The sequence below is a fragment of the Lactuca virosa genome, chromosome 5 (genome assembly GCF_052849685.1).
Source record: "Lactuca virosa cultivar CGN04683 chromosome 5, Lactuca_virosa_CGN04683_v6, whole genome shotgun sequence".
In the NCBI taxonomy this organism is placed as follows: Eukaryota; Viridiplantae; Streptophyta; class Magnoliopsida; order Asterales; family Asteraceae; genus Lactuca; species Lactuca virosa.
Window position 1 is genome coordinate 43,436,655 of NC_136430.1, and position 21,040 is coordinate 43,457,694.

The 21,040-nt window shown below is 36.7% G+C and overlaps 2 protein-coding genes across 2 annotated transcripts; both read left to right on the plus strand.

Moving 5' to 3' along the window:
* The first annotated feature begins 510 nt into the window (after positions 1-510).
* On the plus strand, positions 511-1,386 carry LOC145111185 (uncharacterized). The gene has a single exon (XM_079047472.1). The coding sequence runs from the start codon at positions 511-513 to the stop codon at positions 1,384-1,386; it is 876 nt and encodes a 291-aa protein (XP_078903598.1).
* An 8,976-nt stretch (positions 1,387-10,362) lies between these two features.
* LOC145111186 (uncharacterized) lies at positions 10,363-11,238 on the plus strand. Its single transcript, XM_079047473.1, has one exon. It carries the CDS (start codon positions 10,363-10,365, stop codon positions 11,236-11,238), a length of 876 nt encoding a protein of 291 aa, XP_078903599.1.
* Positions 11,239-21,040: the final 9,802 nt, after the last annotated feature.

The window sequence follows — 21,040 nt, forward strand, 5'->3', positions numbered from 1 at the left end:
GAAAACCTTTAGAAATATATATCATATAGATTTCAATATTATAAACATTTTAAAAGTTCCACTTAAAAAATATTCATTACTTTTAGATAAACTTTTATAAAAATAATAAAATTATATAAATTACTCATCAATATTTGATTAACACAAATCATTTAAATGATTCTTAAAACACTGATTTATTGACTATATATATTTTATATACAATCTTACCGGAAATAGATATTCATTTAATGATTGAATATTTGACTCGGATATTATAAAATGATATAGGTATGTTTTTTCCTTTTTTAAGTTAAAAAGAATAACACAAAATCTTGGTGACTCCTTTATATGTGTACCATTCCCATCGTCTGATCTTTATGCGCATTGCCAAATCATACAAAATCTTGGCAGAGACAAACAGAGAGGAGGAGGGGGGGCACGGTGCATTAATTGGACGGTAGAGGTGGTTGTTGTATAGCAAGATGCTCCAGCGGTGGAGGTGGTGGTCAGATGAGCATCAGTTATGGTATGTCGAAGGTGGAGAAAATAATGCTCAAGTTCAGGCCGATCGCGCCAAAGCCTCTAGCTGCTGGATCTGGTTCTAGTTCCTCTACGATGGAGAACAGCGATGGTTATGGAGGAACTCGACGACGTAAGAGAAAGTATGTTCGGGTTAACGGCAACAAAGCGAAGAAGGATACAAGTACGGTTTCGAAGAAACGAAAGGCTTCAACGTCTTTGCCTTCAATAGTTTCTGGTGGTGGAGACGCGGTGGTGACGTTGTCCTTGATGTCGGAGACGCCGGATTGGAAGGAGAAGTCACCGGCCAGGAGTTCATCAACCAAAAATCAAGATATGATCATATCTCCGTCCCCCATAGTAGTAAACCGTAACAAACTTGTACCGATCTGTTTTGATGGTCACGTGCGAGGAACGGAGAGGCACTTGGTTCCTGTCACCGATCATTCTGTTGCGATGGCATCACCTCTACCACTACGATCGCAAGTTGTTTCCTTCGTGACGATGGAAAGCGTGACGGAGGAGTGGCTGAACGGTGACGGATTAGGATTTACAGACGAAGCGAGGGTGATGAGCATGGAGACAGATGCGTGCCCGTCATTCATCACGAACAGCCGTGACATGGTGGTGTGGACGAATAAGGCATATAGTGAGATGACGGCCGGTGGTGTTGGAGACGAGACGGTGGTGGTGGTGAAGAAATATAATCGGGTAGCGATGCCGGTGTCTCTTCCGTCATTTACGTGCAAGGTGAAGGTCACGTGGGGTACTGAAAAAACTTCGTCTTCTTCCAACGTCACGGCGCCGTGCGACGTGTGGCGGTTGCAGAACGGTGGTTATGCATGGCGGTTAGATGTTAAAGCAACACTGTCTTTGCGCCGCTAAATTAGCTGAAGTTGTGTTAGTTATATTTTGTCGATAACCCTAGTTTTTTGCTTTTAAAAAAAGTCCAACTTAAAAGGGTGTAGATTAAAAGACAATTAATCCATATCATTTGTACATGTTCTAAGTGATCCTTTTTTTTATCCTTAGTTACGTTACTAACATTTATTTTAATGTTTGTTATATTGTACTATTAATACTCCCTTGTCTGGAAGGGTATGCTTGTCGAGCAAATTAGTTTATCCCACATGAGCTCGATTTGTTACAATTACTGCACGACTCTTCTTGGTGTCGTGTGCAAAAAAACGAAACCATATATAAGAAAAACTAAAAATAATTGAAAAACAAGCAATTTGGTGGTAGGTTGTTACAAAAACCAAATACAAATGGAAAAACTTATTCAAGAAAAGCAGGTATCCAGATTTTTGATGGGTTCCCACATGTCTCCTCTTCAAACAAGTAAGTCCCCTACAAATAGTGATTTCCAAAATATTAGGGTTAACCATACTATCCAAATTACATCCCCTGTCTCTTATGTTTTTACTGTTGATGCATAATGATTCTTATACAAAACTGTCTCAAAAAATTAGAAAATCATAAGTCGAAAATTTGTTCATCACTTTAGAAAATCATGTATCTCTTATGTTTTTACTACTTTACCTCAACCTCGTGAGCTCTAGAAGAAACCACACAAAGGCATTAGTGTGGTTTTTTGTTTAAGTTTTGTTGAGTCCAAACGGTTTGATCGCAGACTTGAGACAATTAAAACCTCCTAACCGGTTATTTTGGCCACAATTAATGGTCATTTTGGACCCAATATCATCCCATTCTTGCTATCAATTTTCCTGAAGATAAAGTAGTTTGTATCTTTTTTTGTTCACTTTACAAGTGATTTGCAACCCTGATTTATCATATCAATATATATTAGTTGTATGTTTCTTTATGTGGATGTACACCATCTAGCTAATGGTGGAATCATGTTAAACGCATGTGTCTCATAATTTTGTCAATTACATTTGTTTTGTTGGTATGTATTGCCCATGTTATTAGATAATTTTATTGTATTTCCGCATCCAATATATGTTGTTATTTGTATCATTGTTGGGTTTTAAACTTATTTATGGGATTAAGTGTTTAATATATCTTCAGGTGTGTTTTGCAATTGCACAGCTACTCGAGATATATTTGGATTTCCATTAGATATCATTTAGATATACCTTAGAATCCACAACATTTGCCTTTGCTAACATCTTCTCAATTGATAACTTCTTTATGCTTCCCATTTGTCTTTTTCCTTCCTCGATATGTCACTAGCCTCCTGATTTGAAAATGTTTCCTCTTTACATGTCCTTGTTGTGTGTCCTTTGATTTCATAGTTTTCACATGTTGCTTTATAAAACATTTATTTTTTCCTCCTTGAGTCGGGATGCCAATCATCAACTCCCAAGTCCTCTTCTTTATTGTCTTCATCATACACAACTTCATTATATTAAAAACATCATGATGATAAAACTCTTCATTTGAAACAATATTGTAAGCAAATTCCCAAATTTTAGTCTCAAACATTGATGATACATCATCAAAATAGTCCTCACATTGTTGCTTTATGCTCGCCACAACCTTATAGTAATCCATATCAACTTGTTGGTTAGTGTTTTCCGTAGACATTACTTATTCATAAATGGTCAAGTCCTCAAACTCATGATAGTTTCCATAAGATAACATGGTTCCAACTATAGTATCCCAAACTATTCTATATCTACATTTTGCTCATTGTTGGATGTGGAATCATGAACATTCCAAGTTTGTTAAGGTAACTTGAATATGTGTATTTTTGTTACCATACGAGTAATTTAAATATCAATCAACTTATGTTACCCTAAACTTCTTTAACTCTAACATTTCAGCATAGTCCATTTAACCGTCAAAATGTTTCCTACCTATGATACTTTGAAAACTTACCACATAGTTAGACCCGAAAATTTGATACACGACACGACTAACACGACACGAACATGACACGAGTTTTCTTTGTATGAGTTTTAGAAATTCATGGTTCATGTCTATTCGTGCCGACATGAATTTGAAATTCATGTTTTGTGTCTTAGATGTGTCAAACACGAATTTACGTGTGTAAACACTTATAAGAAACGAATTAAATCCGTATGACACGATAAACGAATATATATATATATATATATATATATATATATATATATGTAGAGACTAGAGAGAGAGAGAGCACTACAAGAATAATAGGCAATAGCGGCGACACTTTTAGCAGCGATTGACACTTTTAGCGGCGACATCAAACAAACGCGTTTTTTGTCGCCGCTAAAAGTGTCCGTCGCCGCTAAAGGCGTCGCCGCTAAAGGCTTATGTTGGCGATCTGCATCATTTCAACCCTAACCGTCGATTTAGGCGATGATCCAACGACTAGGAGGACGTAGAAAACCCCGCGTTGTTTTCCCTCCGGTTTGTCGCCGCTAAAGGCTATTCGTCGTCGCTATTGCCTGTTTTGGCGATCCGCGTCATTTCAACCCCATCCGTCGATTTAAGCGATGATCCAACGACGTAGGAAACCCCGGATTGTTTTCCCTCCGATGTGTCGCCGCTAAAGGTTGCCCATCGCCGCTAAAGGCGTTGCCGCTAAAGAGCGTCGACAATAAAACCTGCTTCGTCTTCACTTTCTTCCCTACTCTTCTGTTTCTTCTCTTTTCTCTCTCCTCACCACCGTCGATCTCATCGGAATTTCACCGAATTCTTCGATATTTCACCCCTCTTCCTCTCCATTTTTTCCCATTTTCTTTTCCTTTTCTCTTCTCCCTACTAAATTTGTGTTGGTTGTCGGAATTTTGAGATCCCCCACCGTTCTCGCCGGAGTTTACCGCCACCACCACTGTTCATGACGAAATTTTGATAATTTTGATATTTTAGATGTGTATTTGTACGTGTATTTTGTGTTTGTAGATGTGGATATGTATTTGTATTTGTATTTGTATGTATATGTGTATCTTGAGTGTATTTTATGTATGTATATGTGTTTTTCTATGATCATTTATATGTATATGTGTATTTTGTATGTGAATTATGTATGTGTATGTGTTTTTGTATGTATATGTGCATTTTGTATGTGTATTTGTATGTATAAAAATACATATAAATAGCGGCGACACCTTTAGTGGCGACAGATAGTATTAGCAGTGACGCACCTTTAGCGGCGACACCTTTAATAAGTCACGACCTCAAAATAACTCTATGAAGAATTGCTACTGTAGATGTGTGCTAGGGTTACAATACGATCAAAGAGAATCAATTGTCAAAAACTGTACATACTAAGGTGCATGCATGCACTATATAAAGTAAACCCTAATAAATGTAATACGGATGGACAGGCCCATAACCATGAAAACAATAGACCTAGACAAAAGGCCCAATGATGCAACACTTCATAACTCAACAATGTGTTAGGCGGAGGCTAGTTCGAGATTCGTATATGAGGTTATTTGCTTACTTGCTTACAAGGTGAGTCTTCTCACTATACTTACCTAGAGTGGTAATCTTTGTGTGATCGGAGGGTCTTACGTGCTTATATTGAGTATTATCATATCCTGCATTATGTCTTTGTGATTTATGATGTGTATTATTCTGAGCTTACTGAGTTAGGACCAGAGGGTCCACCCGAGTTGTGGGACCAAAAGGTCCCACTGAGACACATTGACCGGAGGGTCTTATTTGAGCATAGCCAAGAGAGGCTAATGAGATATGTGTGGTATTTTGGGGAACTCACTAAGCTTCGTGCTTACCGTGTTATGTGTTATGTGTTTCTGGTACTTCTCAGGATCACGGGAAGGCACCGACTTAATTGTACACACACGAGTTGGAGATATGTTTGGGGATCCTGGATTGTGTTTTAAACAATTTATGAACATGTGTTTTTGATAACTCGATATTTTTGGGGTTTTTTGTGATTGTGCTAATGAGATTAAAGTGAATTTTAAATGAAAATTTTGTTTGAAAATTTACGGTGTTACAAGATTGACCTCAACGAAGATGAGTCTATTAAGGTTCCATGAGGTAATCATCCCATGGTAAGAGACCATACAAAATGAAAGGGTAAAAGGACTGCAAGTAGTTCGAATGATATCGAAAAAATGATGACGGAGATAAACAATTTGAAAACTACTTTGGAGCAATACTTGAGTGTTGCAAAAGAGAAGGAAAAAAAACCATGACATGGAAATCTTAATGAAAGATACTAGTAACCTTATTGGGTGTGGAAAAAATTTGTGTTAAAGGCCAAAGACGTGATTGCAAAGAAATATAATACACAGGTTTATCTATGTTTCATACTTTTAATATCTATGTTTCGTATTTTTTATGTCTATGTTTTATTTTTCCTTTTTTTAAATGTTATTGTAATTTTCCTTTCAAGTTAATTGAATTTTAGTTTTTATAAAAATTAATTTGTTTAAACTGATTATTTATCATATAAATTAATTTTAGTTTAAAATATATATATATATATATATATATATATATATATATATATATATATATATATATATATATATATATATATATATATATATATATATATATAACATGATAAAAGTAACAAACAGCCTTCTAAATAGAAAACTTTTGAAGATATGTGATAAATATAACATGACCTATATCAGAAAAAATTTAGTACCGTAAAAATGACCACTCTCTAACCTAACAAATAACGAATACGTGTATTAAAAAGAGACAGGAAGCAAAAATAACAAATACGTGTATTAAAAGAGACAGGAAGCAAAAATAACAAATACGTGTATCGAAAGAGACAGGAAGCATCGTGCTTTAGAGATGCAGCAAAAACCGACCTAAAAAAGGTAATTGTAAGACTTGGCTATTTATGACCAAGCAAATAAATATCCTCCTCCAATGAATCACCACCCTTTACGTCATCGTTTAGAGAATACTCCATATCAATATTGGAGTGGATGTCTCTTGAAGAATCTAACCAATGGCAACGTGAATGATAATGGTAACTTAACTTGTACCTATCCTTTATCCTATGCCTCACATTTTTATCTCTTGCAGTTTTAGTATTTTCTTTTTCTTTTTCTTTTTCTTTATAAATTGCCTTTTTAGAGTGATTTTGACACCTCGTGTTTCTTATGCCACATATTAGAAATATTCTTTCTTTCGGAGGCAGAGCATCATCATTCGTCAAAAATGTCACTGATAAAGTTTCAACTTAATTTTATCTTTCACATAAAAATGCATTTAAACCTTGATTAATGTTTTGTGAGACAGACAATCAAATGAAGAAAAAGGGTAAGGTTTCTATTTATATATATCTTTCAAAATAAAGTGGGTTTGGTTGTATGTAGCAAATATGTTTTGAACTTGCTTTTTTTTAGAACATGCTTTATTATTATTATTATTAATTTTTTTTTAGTTACCCAAATTTCATAAATAACCGTATATTTCGCAGCTGGTCACTACAAAAAGGTGGAAGGCACCGTAAAATGGTTATTTGTCCCTAAACAATATCGTTTTTGCATTTTGCACTTTGTAAATGGGTTCACTCTACAAACATAGTGCCAACTATGGAAAGACGCACCATATGAAATCTTCGTGCAAAAGTGAACGTTGTAGTATGGGGTGATTTCGTAGTAAATCGTTTGTGGGTAAATCGTCATTTACAATGTCCACCAACATTTCGCAACAATCCGCAACGTAATATATGACTTTGTGAAATTTTCATTAACTTTTTAATTATTTCTTGTATTATGATTGCTATTTTTGGGATTTGTCTAAACACGAATGAGATCCAGCACTCGAACAGGATGCTAACCATTTGTCTAAATTCTTAGAAGTTTAAGAACAAATATTTTTTCTCTTAGAACTATATGCCCCACTCAAATATTGATGTAGATATTTGATATTTCTATCGACATTTTTGTTTGTGAAAACTTAAAAATATTGAAGTTTTAAGTGAAGCTAAAGTTTGAATGCTAAACAAAACAATTATTATTTATTATAGTTATCTTGTTTGGTAATTCATTTTTTAATGCTTAATTAGTTTTGATAAAGACAATGAGATTTAAAATTAAATTACAGGATAAATTTTATAGATTTGAATATTTTATGAACTAGTAGAGTTTTTTTTTAATACGAACAAAATAAGACATGTCATATAGTAACAATTAATGGGAAGCCTTGTCATCGAATGAAAAAAATATATGTAGTAACAATTTAACTTTTGTTAACTTCCGATCATTTTTTATAGATCATTTATTAGTTAACTTGATTTTGATGTTTAAAAAATACTTATACGTAATAATCTATGTTTAAATAGTAATTTTTTCAGATGAGAAATCATGAATTCAAGACTTTTAGAAAATATATATGATATTTATGAATATGTTAGCTACTTGCTGTTTAAAAAAAGAAAAGTAATGAACTAACATAATAATGATTTTTAAACACGAAAAACAAATTTAGTAATAATTAATATATAAAAAATATTAATTAAATATAAATAGCAAAAATCATTCCCCTACTATATTATCATCCTTTCGTTTAATTATTCATTTGTTATCTCCAAATATTATTTGATGGTAAAATGTAAAAATCATCCATTCCGTCAGGTATCTCATAAACGCAGGAACCATACAACAAAGCAAGAGGAACCCAAGGAAACCGTTTACTGGTCCACGTGTCTATCCACCGAATGCCTTTTCCTCCATATGCCAAACCCGACCCGAGCCCCGAATTCCACTTACCAAGAAACCCGAGATATTCCGTGTTACACGAACCTACATGTGCAGTCACTTACGTGTCCTCGTCAAGGACACTTCTCAAAATTTTATTGGTTGAAAAATTTAAACAGTGGGTCCCACAGCACACTTCCCTGCCATCCGCAGAACAATCGTGACTGTTACTTTAGGTCGACACGTGTAAGTCTCCACCAATAAGATATTTTGTGTGTCAAGTTGGTTCGCGGGCACGAGTTTTTATATAATATATTTCGCCGGTTCAAACCAAAAACAAAAAAGAAAGAAAAATTGAACCGTTAACTTCACACGTGTTAGATCCCTCTTGTACACACGGCCATTGTCTAGGGCATCCCTTATCACCAATGATAACTTCAGAATATTTTCAGATCTTGTGTGAAGATGTCGTACATCTTTGCCACTTTAAAGATAAGTCACTAAAAATAACTTATGATTAATAACAAACTATTTGCTTTCAAACAAGCAATGTGGATATTTTGACAAAACAGTGAAACACCCATTGTTTTAGTATGGAGATAATTAATTAAAAGAAAATTTAATCTCAATATATATATATATATATATATATATATATATATATATATATATATATATATATATATATATATATATAGAGAGAGAGAGAGAGAGCTAAGTTCAAGTGTGAATTGACATCTATTGTACGGACGTCTATTGTACGGACGTCTGGACAGTACTATTCTATGAGAATGACAAAAAAAATATATTGTTTAATAATATGAATACATTTAATCTTACATAACTATTGTCATTATCATACATTTTACTAATTAAATCGTATATAAGGTTATTATATACTTATTATTATTTTTTTTTCTGTCAAAATGTTTATTGAGTCGTATTCTGTAAGAATAAGAATGAGTGAAAAACGATGTGTGAAAACAAAAATGAATAAGAAATAGTAGGAATACATGAAAATGACGATATTGTGTGAGGTTGAACGTATTCACATTACTAAACAACTTATTCTCTTAGTAATTCTCATAGAGTAGCACTGTCCACACATACGCATAATAGTTGTCCATCCATATATATATATATATATATATATATATATATATATATATATATATATATATATATATATATATATATATATATATATAGTTTGAAGTGTGATATTCCAATTTCATTTTGGATTTCTAAATGATATATATATATATATATATATATATATATATATATATATATATATATATATATATATATATATATATATATATATATATATAAAAGTGTGAAGTGTGATATTCCAATTTCATTTTGGATTCCTAAATGGTCATCATAATGTTATCTTAGCAGTGGTTTTTATTAAAAATGATTTTTTTTTAAACAACAAATATTTATTAATTTTATTATCTCTACTCCCCTAAGTCCGAAATTTTTATGGTACAAAAAGCATTTCGAAAACGTATATTCGAACACCCGATGTATCATTTCATTAAGATTTAATTTAGATTTATTTGAAATTGTTCACCAATAACTATTTTAAGATATTTATAATATATATTATTCTTGTTTTATAGGCCTTTCTAACTTTTTTCATTAAATCCCGTATTTATGGAAATTAACAAGATTTGTTTTTTTTTTTTTTTTTTTTTTTTTTTTTTACTTTTTAAATTCAATTTCTAAAAACAATATAGTTTATTGAAAGAATGAATGAAAGAAAATACCGATAATAATATTTTGGAGCATTATAATATAATATATTATATTAGAGACGATAGATATCAAGTTCAATAATTAAACATTTCAATGACAAAAATATATTTTTTTAATCTTTGAATAAATGTTGAATTAAATTTTATAATAAGTGATGTTTTAAAAAACAAAATAAAATAATAATATGAAAATCTTTAGCAATCTAACCTGAAATAGATATTCATTTAATGATTGAATATTTGACTTGGATATTATAAAATGATATAGGTATGTTTTTTCTTTTTTTTAAGTTAAAAAGAATAATACAAAATCTTTGTGACTCCTTTATATGTGTATCATTCCCATCGTCTGATCTTTATGTGCATTGCCAAAGCATACAAAAACTTGGCAGAGACAGACAGAGAGGGGGAAGTGGGGCACGGTGCATTAAATTGACGGTAGAGGTGGTTGCTGTATAGCAAGATGCTCCAGCGGCGGAGGTGGTGGTCGGATGAGCATGAGTTATGGTATGTCGAAGGTGGAGAAAATAATGCTCAAGTTCAGGCCGATCGCGCCGAAGCCTCTAGCTGCTGGATCTGGTTCTAGTTGCTCCACGATGGAGAACTGCGATGGCTATGGAGGAACTCGAGGACGTAAGCGAAAGTACGTTAGGGTTAACGGCAACAAAGCGAAGAAGGATACAAGTACTGTTTCGAAGAAACGAAAGGCTTCAGCGTCTTTGCCTTCAATAGTTTCTGGTGGTGAAGACGCGGTGATGACGTTGTCCTTGATGCCGGAGACGCCGGAACGGAAGGAGAAGTCACCGGCCAGAAGTTCATCAACTGAAAATCAAGATCTGATCATATCTCTGTCCCCCATAGTAGTAAAACGTAACAAACTTGCACCAATCTGTTTTGATGGTCACGTGCGAGGAACGGAGAGGAACTTGATTCCTGTCATCGATCCTTCTGTTGTGATGGCGTCACCTCTACCACTACGATCGCAAGTTGTTTCCTTCGTGACGATGGAAAGCGTGACAGAGGAGTGGCTGAACGGTGACGGATTAGGATTTACAGACGAAGCGAGGGTGATGAGCATGGAGACGGATGCGTGTCCGTCATTCATCACGAACAGCCGTGACATGGTGGTGTGGACGAATAAGGCGTATAGTGAGATGACGGCCGGTGGTGTTGGAGACGAGACGGTGGTGGTGGTGAAGCAATATAATCGGGTAGCGATGCCGGTGTCTCTTCCGTCGTTCACGTGCAAGGTGAAGGTCACGTGGGGTACTGAAAAAACTTTGTCTTCTTCGAACCTCACGGCGCCGTGCGACGTGTGGCGGTTGCAGAACGGTGTTTATGCATGGCGGTTAGACGTTAAAGCAACACTGTCTTTGGGCCGCTAAATTAGCTGAAGTTGTGTTAGTTATACTTCGTCGATAACCCTAGTTTTTTGCTTTTAAAAAAAAGTCCAAGTTAAAGGGTGTAGATTAAAAGACAATTAATCCATATCATTTGTACATGTTCTAAGTGATCCTTTTTTGATCCTTAATTACGTTACTAACATTTATTTTAATGTTTGTTATATTGTATTAGTAATAACTCCCCTTGTTTGGAAGGGTATGCTTGTCGAGCAAATTAGTTTATCCCACATGAGCTCGATTTGTTACAATTACTGCACGACTCTTCTTGGTGCCGTGTGCAAAAAAACGAAACCATATATATGAAAAACTAAAAATAATTGAAAAACAAGTAATTTAGTGGTAGGTTGTGTACAAAAACCAAATACAAATGGAAAAACTTATTCAAGAAAAGTAGGCATCCAGATTTTCGATGGGTTCCCACATGTGTCCTCCTCAAACAAGTAAGTCCCCTACAAATTGTTATTTCCAAAATATTAGGGTTAACCATACTATCTGTAAGAAATTTGGGTATATAATGGCTTGGAAATTCTGAGAATTGTGTTAAACACTTTCAGATTAAAGTATTTGGATGCTACTCCCACTATTCTTTAATCGGATAAGACTCAGAGAGACAAGAACAGAGAATGTTTTGATGATAGTTTCGTATGTACCAGAAAAGAGACCAAAACCGACTTTTTGATATTTGTCTGAAAACTGTCATAAAACCATAAAAATTGACATAAAAACGGAAGTTTGGATAAGGGTCAAACCAATGGTCAATTCTTTGAAATCTGATTTTCTGATGCATTTTTAAACTGTCTCTCGACCGCAGCCAGGGGCTGCCGCCCCTTGGACCCCTCTCCCAGGGGCGCTGCCCTCGGACCCCACTCCCAGGGGCGCTGCCCTCGGACCCCCGTTCGTTTAGGGGCTTCGCTCCTAAATGACAGTGTACTTTGAAACTTGATCAAACTTAAACAAGTGTGTACTCCACACCTTCCTTACTTGTTTAATATTTATCAAGACCACTTTTGGTCAACAAAGTAATCTCATTACACTTAAATAACATTGATGATAACAAAACACCAACACTATCCAAATTACATCCCCTGTCTCTTATGATTTTACTGTTGATGCACAATCATTCTTATATAAACTGTCCGAAAAAATTAGAAAATCATAAGTCGAAAATTTGTTCATCACTTTAGAAAATCATGTATCTCTTATGTTTTTACTACTTTTCCTCAACCTCGTGAGCTCTAGAAGAAACCACACAAATGCATAAGTGTGGTTTTTGTTTAAGTTTTGATGAGTCAAAACGGTTTGATCGTTCACTTGAGACAATTAAAACCTCCTAACCGGTTATTTTTGCCACAATGGTCATTTTGGACCCTATATCATGCCATTCTTGCTATTAATTTTCTTGAAGATAAAGTATTTTGTATCTTTTTTTTTTGTTCACTTTACAAGTGATTTGCAACCCTGATTTATCATATCAATATATATTAGTTGTATGTTTCCCTCTATGGATGTACACCATGTAGCTAATGGTGGAATCATGTTAAATGCATGTGTCTCATAATTTTGTCAATTACATTTGTTTTGTTGGTATGTTTTGCCCATGTTATTAGATAATTTTATTGTATTTCCGCATCCTATATATGTTGTTATTTGTATCATTGTTGGGTTTTAAACTTGTTTATGGGATTAAGTGTTTAATATATCTTCACGTGTGTTTTGCAATTGCACAAGTACTCGAGATATATTTGGATTTCCATTAGATATCATTTAGATATGCCTTAGAATCCACAACATTTACCTTTGCTAACATCTTCTCAATTGATAAGTTCTTTATGCTTCCCATTTGCCCTTTTCCTTCCTCAATATGTCACTACCCTCCTGATTTGAAAATGTTTCCTCTTTACATGTCCTTGTTGTGTGTCCTTTGATTTCATAGTTTTCACATGTTGCTTTATAAAACATTTACTTTTTCCTACTTGAGTCGGGATGTCAATCATCAACTCCCAAGTCCTCTTCTTTATTGTCTTCATCATACACAACTTCATTATATTAAAAACATCATGATGATAAAACTCTTCATTTAAAACAAAATTGTAAGCAAATTCCCAAATTTTAGTCTCAAACATTGATGATACATCATCAAAATAGTCCTCACATTGTTGCTCTATGCTTTCAACAACCTTATAGTAATCCATATCAACTTTTTGGTTAGTGTTTTCCGTAGACATTACCTATTCATCAATGGTCAAGTCCTCAAACTCATGATAGTTTCCATAAGATATCATCGTTCCAACTATAGTATCCCAACCTATTCTATATCTACATTTGTCTCATTGTTGGATGTGGAATCATGAACATTCCAAGTTTGTTAAGGTAACTTGAATATGTATATTTTGTTACCATATGAGTAATTTAAATATCAATCAACTTATGTTACCAACATATTTTGATGTCAACACATGCTGGTTATTCCATAAAGCAAATACATCAAAATCAAGATCAATTTGAGTTTTTTATAGTAGTAAAACAAGAGTTTTATCATCGAAGTAATATAAATGTTCCACAATGCAATCAAGGTCATATACACTAAACTTCTTTAACTCTAACATATCAACATAGTTGTAACATTCTGTTTCGGATCGTTCGTGATTAAGGTTCGTGGACTGCAAACCGGGCTTAAGGAGGTCTCGGGGTTGCGACGAGTTGCTAGAAGCATAGGGCATCTTGTCACCTTTCCGTGGGTTTGAGGTTCATGGGAATCAGGGTTATATCGAGGAAGCAATGGAAGTTTGAAGTTGTGGCATGATAAGTGTGACATCCCCAATTTCACGGCCAGAAAAGACCGATTTCGTTTATGCTTTTTAAAATAAAATCAGAGTAATCATTTGATTAAAAGTGTTACGGAATTTGTTCCCAAAACCAAACATGATAAAATGTTATCAAATCATTTCCGAAGAAATGTATTTTAATCACTTAAACCATTGGGATGTCATGTTCTGATACAGATCAAAAGCATAAACAAGACATTATAAGCCTTACAACAGTTATTTATAACTACTGGCCTATAATCCATAAATCACTCATCATCACCATCCGACTATGCTCGGGGTCCACTACCTGTAATCATAAAAAGCTGAGTGGGTCAGGCTTGGAAGCCTGGTGAGCATATAGGGTTTTCAACGTACAATAAATAAATTTATTGTACTTAAACATCAATCAATCAACCAAATTACCCCAACCCCATTATCTTATTAATTTCTTAAGGGTTTACCCTAAGATTCAACTATCACTCCTTCCTAAGGATTCATCCTAAGGAATAGGCACAAGGTCACACCATCACCAAGGTTTATACAACAGGGGCTAAATTCATAGCTCTTATTTATTGACAGTATTATTGACAGTATTCACCCCTGTCATACATGTCAATGGGTTTTTAGAGTACTCCAAATGAACATATAGTTCATTACACCTATAGGTTGCGGGCCTGCTTGTGTTCCACAGACCATCTAGAATAGTCCATGGTTGTCATCCCTACTCTGCTGAATGACGGGGGTCACCGTTTGGGTAAGGGCTTATCTCATATTTCACCACTCACCCTCAACTTATGATCTCCTTTCACCACTCACCCTCAACTTATGATCTATATCACTGATCATTTCATTTATCCAACTCACCTTTCATCACACACCCATTATTTCATCTACCCATGTTTTACCCAACATTTTTGTAGATAAAAATACATATACAGTTTAAATTATTTAAAAACATGTATAAATCACACCTTCAACATCCAACTCAAATAAACAAACAATAAATATTCACACAGCACGTATTTTATATAAAATACTTCATATCTATGTGTAAGGTGAAAGTAACTATACACTCACTTGATTTAATGAAAATCGGGCAGCAATTCGTTTCCTAAAACGATCGTTTCTAATAAAACCGAGAGTTTTCATGAGAAACTGGGCTCTACGAAGGGCCGGGCTTCAAAACCGAAAAGATAAATTTTCTGCGCTTCTCGGGCACTTCGTGGCGTATTCGGGGCTTATAATTGATACCGAGGCTTATAATTGATACCGGGGCTTCGGGGGGTGATAATATGAAAGAAATGTGAGTTTAGGGGCTAAAATTGACAATTTTCAAAAGTACCCCCGGGAGGTCTCGCACCCTTGTATTTATAGGGCCGAGCCTCCTGATCCAATGGCTGAGAAGTGGCCACGCTCCGCGGATCCGACGGCTCGCAGAGGAAGCTCGCACGAGGGCTGCACGTGGGTCGCACCTGCGAAGGCTCGCTGGCAGTCTCCATTTGGACCGAGGTCTACTGGTCTGAAGCCTAGGCACCGTGGCAGTCAGCGAGGGTTCGGTCTCGTGCTAAGAGGGTACGTGTCGCATGGCTACTGGACCGCTTCGGATAAGGCCATGTGCTCGGATGACTCAGCAGCTTCGCCACGTGGCTTCGCATGAGTCACAGATTTCTGACACGTGTCACATTCTAAGCGAGGGTGACGTGGCAATTGTGACTATGCGAATTTTCTCGGTTTTTGTGTAAAAACTTCTAAAATCCATAACTTTCGCATACGAGCTCCGGTTTTGACGTTCTTTATATGCACGCGTAGGTAAAATTACGCTCTACAACTTCCGTTTAGACTTTGTTGGCTAATTTTGACTTTAATTTTTATATTATTATTTTTAACAGACCGGGACAGGAAATCCGTTAAAAATTCATAACTTCTTCATCCGACGTCCGTTTTCGTCAGACTTTTTACCGTTGTGCTAATATTTACGAGACCTTCGAATCTCATTAAGGTCGTGTCGGCTAAAAATCACTCGCTCTAAAATTCGAGTTTTTAGCTGTCTACTGCTAAGCTGAAACTTCGAAAAATCATAACTTCGCCATACGAAGTCAGATTTGGGTGTTCTTTTTATACCTACTCTCGGTTTAACGAACACTACGAGTTTCGTTTAGATCACTGAGGCTAAAAAGTAGTTTATCAAAAACTCACTTTTTACGACATTCGACACCGTGCCGGTTTATCGTGAAACTTCGACAGGTCATAACTTCTTCGTTATAACTCGGATTTCGACATTCTTTATATATCCGTAGTCCTTGCACGCCCACTACAAGTTTCTTAATAGATATCAGCTTTATCTAAAATTTAATTTTTAACGCTCATTTTTATTCTTAATTAATTAAACCCTAATAATTAAGCATAAAACACATAATTCACATAATATTCACATAATTCCTTTTCATTTCTTCTAAATGAGTTACAAAGGTTAACTTAGACCATTATGTCAATATTAATGCCTATCCTAGAAACACGGGCGTTACAACTCTCTCCCCCTTAGAATGATTCCGTCCCCGGAATCAGACATCAGCAAACAAATACGGGTAGCGACTCCTCATGTCACTCTCCGTTTCCCAGGTGAGATTTGGCCCATTCGTATGTTTCTAACACATAAGCACTAATTCGACAATTTTACGTCACAACTTCCTAGTCTTACGGTCAACGATTGCCTCAGGTTCTTTAATCAACCTCTTGTTTTCATCCAATCTTAATTTAGAAATGGGAATTATGTCGAGCACATCTCCCGTAAATTTTCTCAAATAACACACATAAAAGGTATTATGAATACCCTCCAGTTCTTCCGGTAATTCTAGCTTGTATGCTTGATTCCCGATCCTCCGAAGAACTTTAAATGGTCCAATAAATCTTGGAATCAATTTTCTCCTTCTACCAAATCTTATAAGTCCCTTCCACGGCGAGACTTTAAGTAAAACCGAATCTCCAATTTCGAATGATATCGATTGTCTTTTCTTGTCAGCATAGCTCTTTTGAGCAGCTAACCTCCTTTCCCTAATCACTTTCAACTTTTCAGCAGTCTGATGGACTATTTCAAGTCCCATAAACTGCTTTTCCTCAGCTTCCAGCCAACATGACGGCATTCGACACTTTTCCCCATACAAAGCGTGATAAGGTGTCATCTAGATGTTCGAGTGGAAACTATCATTATAGGAAAATTCTACTAGAGGTAAGTGTTTACCCCAGTTACCTTGGAATTCCAGGGTACATGCTCTCAACATATCCTCCAATGTTTGAATTGTTCATTCGTTCTTACCATCGGTTTGTGGATGGTAAGTTGTATTCAAACACGACTTGGTACCCAATTCCGCTTATAGACTCCTCCAAAATCTTGAGGTAAAACGGCTGTCACGATCGGATACAATCGTTAACGAAACATCGTGAAGCCTCACACTTTCCTTCACATAAGAATTCGCAAGTTTATCCATAGACCATTTCTCGTTGGCTGCTATGAAATGCGCACTCTTAGTAAAGCGATCAACGACCACCCAAATCATGTCGTGACCGTTCCTTGTTCTGGGCAGTTTAGTCACAAAATCCATAGTGATACCTTCCCATTTACCCATGGGTACAGGCAAAGGTTCTAAACTCCCATACGGTTTCTGATGTTGTGCCTTAACCCTAGCACATGTTACACACTCGGCTACATACTTAAAAACATCGAGCTTCATCGTCGGCCATCAGTAATAGGGTTTTAGGTCCCTATACATTCTTATACTGCCGGGATGAATCGAGTACATGGTCTTGTGAGCTTCTTCCATCAGAAGATCTCTTACTCCTCCCATCTTAGGTACCCAAATCCTATCTTTGAATACCTTCAGTCCTTGACCATTTGTATCAAACACTAACGTTTTATCCCAAACGTTCTTCCTTTCGGTCATTTTTCTCTAAAGCTTCCTCTTGAGCTTTCTTTATACTTTCCACAATTGTCAAGACAACTTCAATTCTCAACGCTCTTGGCCTTTTCTTTTCAAGATTTACCTTCCGACTGATAGCATCAGCAACAACATTTGCTTTACCAGGGTGGTAAAGTATCTCACAGTCGTAGTCCTTGAGTAACTCTAGCCAGCGCCGTTACCTCATGTTCAATTCCTTCTGATTAAAGAGATATCGAAGACTCTTATAATCAGTGAAAAGTTTGCATTTAGTACCATAAAGATAGTGCCTCCCTATCTTTAAGGCGAATACTACCACTGCCAACTCCAGATCATGAGTGGGGTAGTTCTTTTCATGCTCCTTCAATTGCCTCAATGCATACGCTATCACTTTATCCCTTTGGGTCAGAACACAAACTAACCCAACTTCTTTAACAACGAACGCGTTACTTCTATTGATCGCTTTGATCAGCCTTTACTTCAATTCGGCTTAAGTCAACTGCTACATCGAACTTGGTTCTCTGAACCACATAACAAACTCATCGTAGTCGGACTCAATTCGATATGACCACTAGGGTCGGAATAACAATCATCTTCTTAGTCATTACCGAAACGATGGTAACGACATACTAGAATAAGACGGAATCAATTACGAGTTCTGTAACACCGGGTTCATGGTATAATTTTATTTAAGTTTCTATCTTAATTTTGCCACGAACTCGGCGAGTCTGCGTCCCGACTCGCCGAGTAGCAGCAGGGTGGACACGGGGTTTGAGCGGTGAACTCGGCGAGTCGATGCATGGACTCGGCGAGTCCACCTGTATGGATGAAACTCTATTTTCAGACATTGCACCCTATTTTACCCATTCTAAAACACTCATTTCGTCCCATTCTCTTCCAGAAGAACTGGAGAGCGAAACCCTAGCCCATTTTGATCCTTGTGAGTGATTTTGGCTTGGTGAAGGAAGTTTGAAGCTTAAGAGAAGAAGGAGGAAGTTGGAGGGTGCAAGGAAGTGTGGTAGATCCGAAATCTACCCTGGGAGAAGCTCCTAACCAGGCAAGAAAGCTCCTTCTTAATCTTTAGTATAATAGATTCCCTTTTTGTCCCTTATATGTGGATTTCAAGACCTTAAACCTCCCAAACTCCGTGTGTTTATGCCCTAGGAGCTTAGATTTATGGTTTGGAACCATTGCATGTCTCAGTTTGGCCAGAATGGGTGAAGAGTCGAAGGGTACTCGGCGAGTGCCAAAGTGCACTCGGCGAGTGCCATGAAGATGGCCTTAGACTCGGCGAGTTGGATAAACAACTCGGCGAGTCCTATGAAGATTGCCTGGTACTCGGCGAGTCGTTCTTCAAACTCGGCGAGTCCCTTGAATATAGCCTTGAACTCGACGAGTTGTTCTTCCAACTCGGCGAGTCACCCCCTTGGACTCGGCGAGTCCAGTCGCGGGTTAGTTAGTTGTCCCCGTCTAGCGAGTCAGGCTGACTCAGTGAGTGGGAACAGGGACCCGATGAGTCAGAGTCGGGCTAGACATAGAAGGACTCGGCGAGTCGCCATATGGACTCGGCGAGTCCAGTCAATCAGAAGGTTGACTTGGACCAAGGAGTTGACTTTGACCAGTCATTTGACCTTAGGGGTATTTATGAGTACCTAATCCATGTTTACGGATTTATAGCCAGAGGGATTACCGGTGCGGCAGCCAGGCGTAGTCTGAGCAGGTTTTCGGCAGCTACTCTCGAGGTGAGTTTCCTTCCAGTAGGGACGGGTCTAAGGCACCAAGGCCGGCCCGTATAGACGATATGTTAGTATCGGAGTGTGGGCGGAGCCCGTATTTCATAGCTGAGTTTGATTGTGATATATGCCAGTATGATAGAATTGCTTATACTTGTTGTCTGTGTGATACTTGTATGTTATGGTTTAATAGCGGAATGTGGGCGAGGCCCGTATCTCCATGGATAGCAGAGTGTGAGCGAGGCCCGTATCTCCTAGTTAGTAGAGTGTGGGCGAGGCCCGTATCTCTTAGCTGTTCAATATATGATTGCATGGTATGTGGCATTATGGGGGAACTCACTAAGCTTCGTGCTTACGTTTTATAGTTTTGTTTTCAGGTACCTCTTCAACTAGGGGACAGGAGTCGGCGCGGTAGCGGCATATCACACACTCTCATGTTTTCCGCACTATGGATTTTCTGGGATGTACTCTGAATATTTTACTATGATGTTACCGGTCCTCAGACATAAATTAATATTATGAATGTTTTGTAACGATGTTTTTATGAATTAACCTAATTTAAAAATGAAATTTTTAGCTGGTATTTTTGGGATGTTACAAGTTGGTATCAGAGCCCTGGTTTGAGGGATTCGGACACACCTTCAGGGGTGTCTGGACTCAAATCGAGGGATTAAAAGATTTTTATAAAGGAATGATTTTCTAAAGACTAAGTAAAAGGGATTTCTAAAAAGAAAAAAAGGTGTGTGATGTGCGCGACTGGCCGAGCTCAAGTAAGTTTTCCCCAAAGTGCCCATACAAGTTTACGTTATGATTATCAGTTCAGTTTCAGTAGAACAGCATGCTAGAATAGGACTAAGGATCTAGGAATGATGCCTTATGTGTCTGCTTTATGTGTTTCGGCTTTTGAGAATTGCATGCTAGTACAGATCAGTCAGTATGATAGCCAGAGTAGTATATACTTGATTATGTGTACTCAATGCCCGAATGCTGCTTGCTTTGTGCTATTAGGAGTTCTAGTCGTCTTTCACTAACTAGTGAACGAATATGCTAAGTTACATATTGCAAGGATGAAATAATTTTAGAAGGTTGGGTCTAGCCCTATTTCGCAGCTCTTGTTTGAGTCCAACCGTTGTAGGGTAGGACCTCTCATTCGAATAATTATCTAGTCTAAGTAATATGTAATAATATTCGCAAGCTAGTTAGGGAAAGAAAGCAGGGACTTCTTATGCAGCTGATGGCAGAGAGTGGGATGGCGATTACTTAGGGTAAGCCTAGGGCGAGAGTAGCACGAGAACCGCAGTATTAGTAGAAA

Bases quoted from the DNA above. Each gene is read 5' to 3' on its own strand.
- LOC145111185 (XM_079047472.1), top strand. From the start codon at position 511: ATGTCGAAGGTGGAGAAAATAATGCTCAAGTTCAGGCCGATCGCGCCA.
- LOC145111186 (XM_079047473.1), top strand. From the start codon at position 10,363: ATGTCGAAGGTGGAGAAAATAATGCTCAAGTTCAGGCCGATCGCGCCG.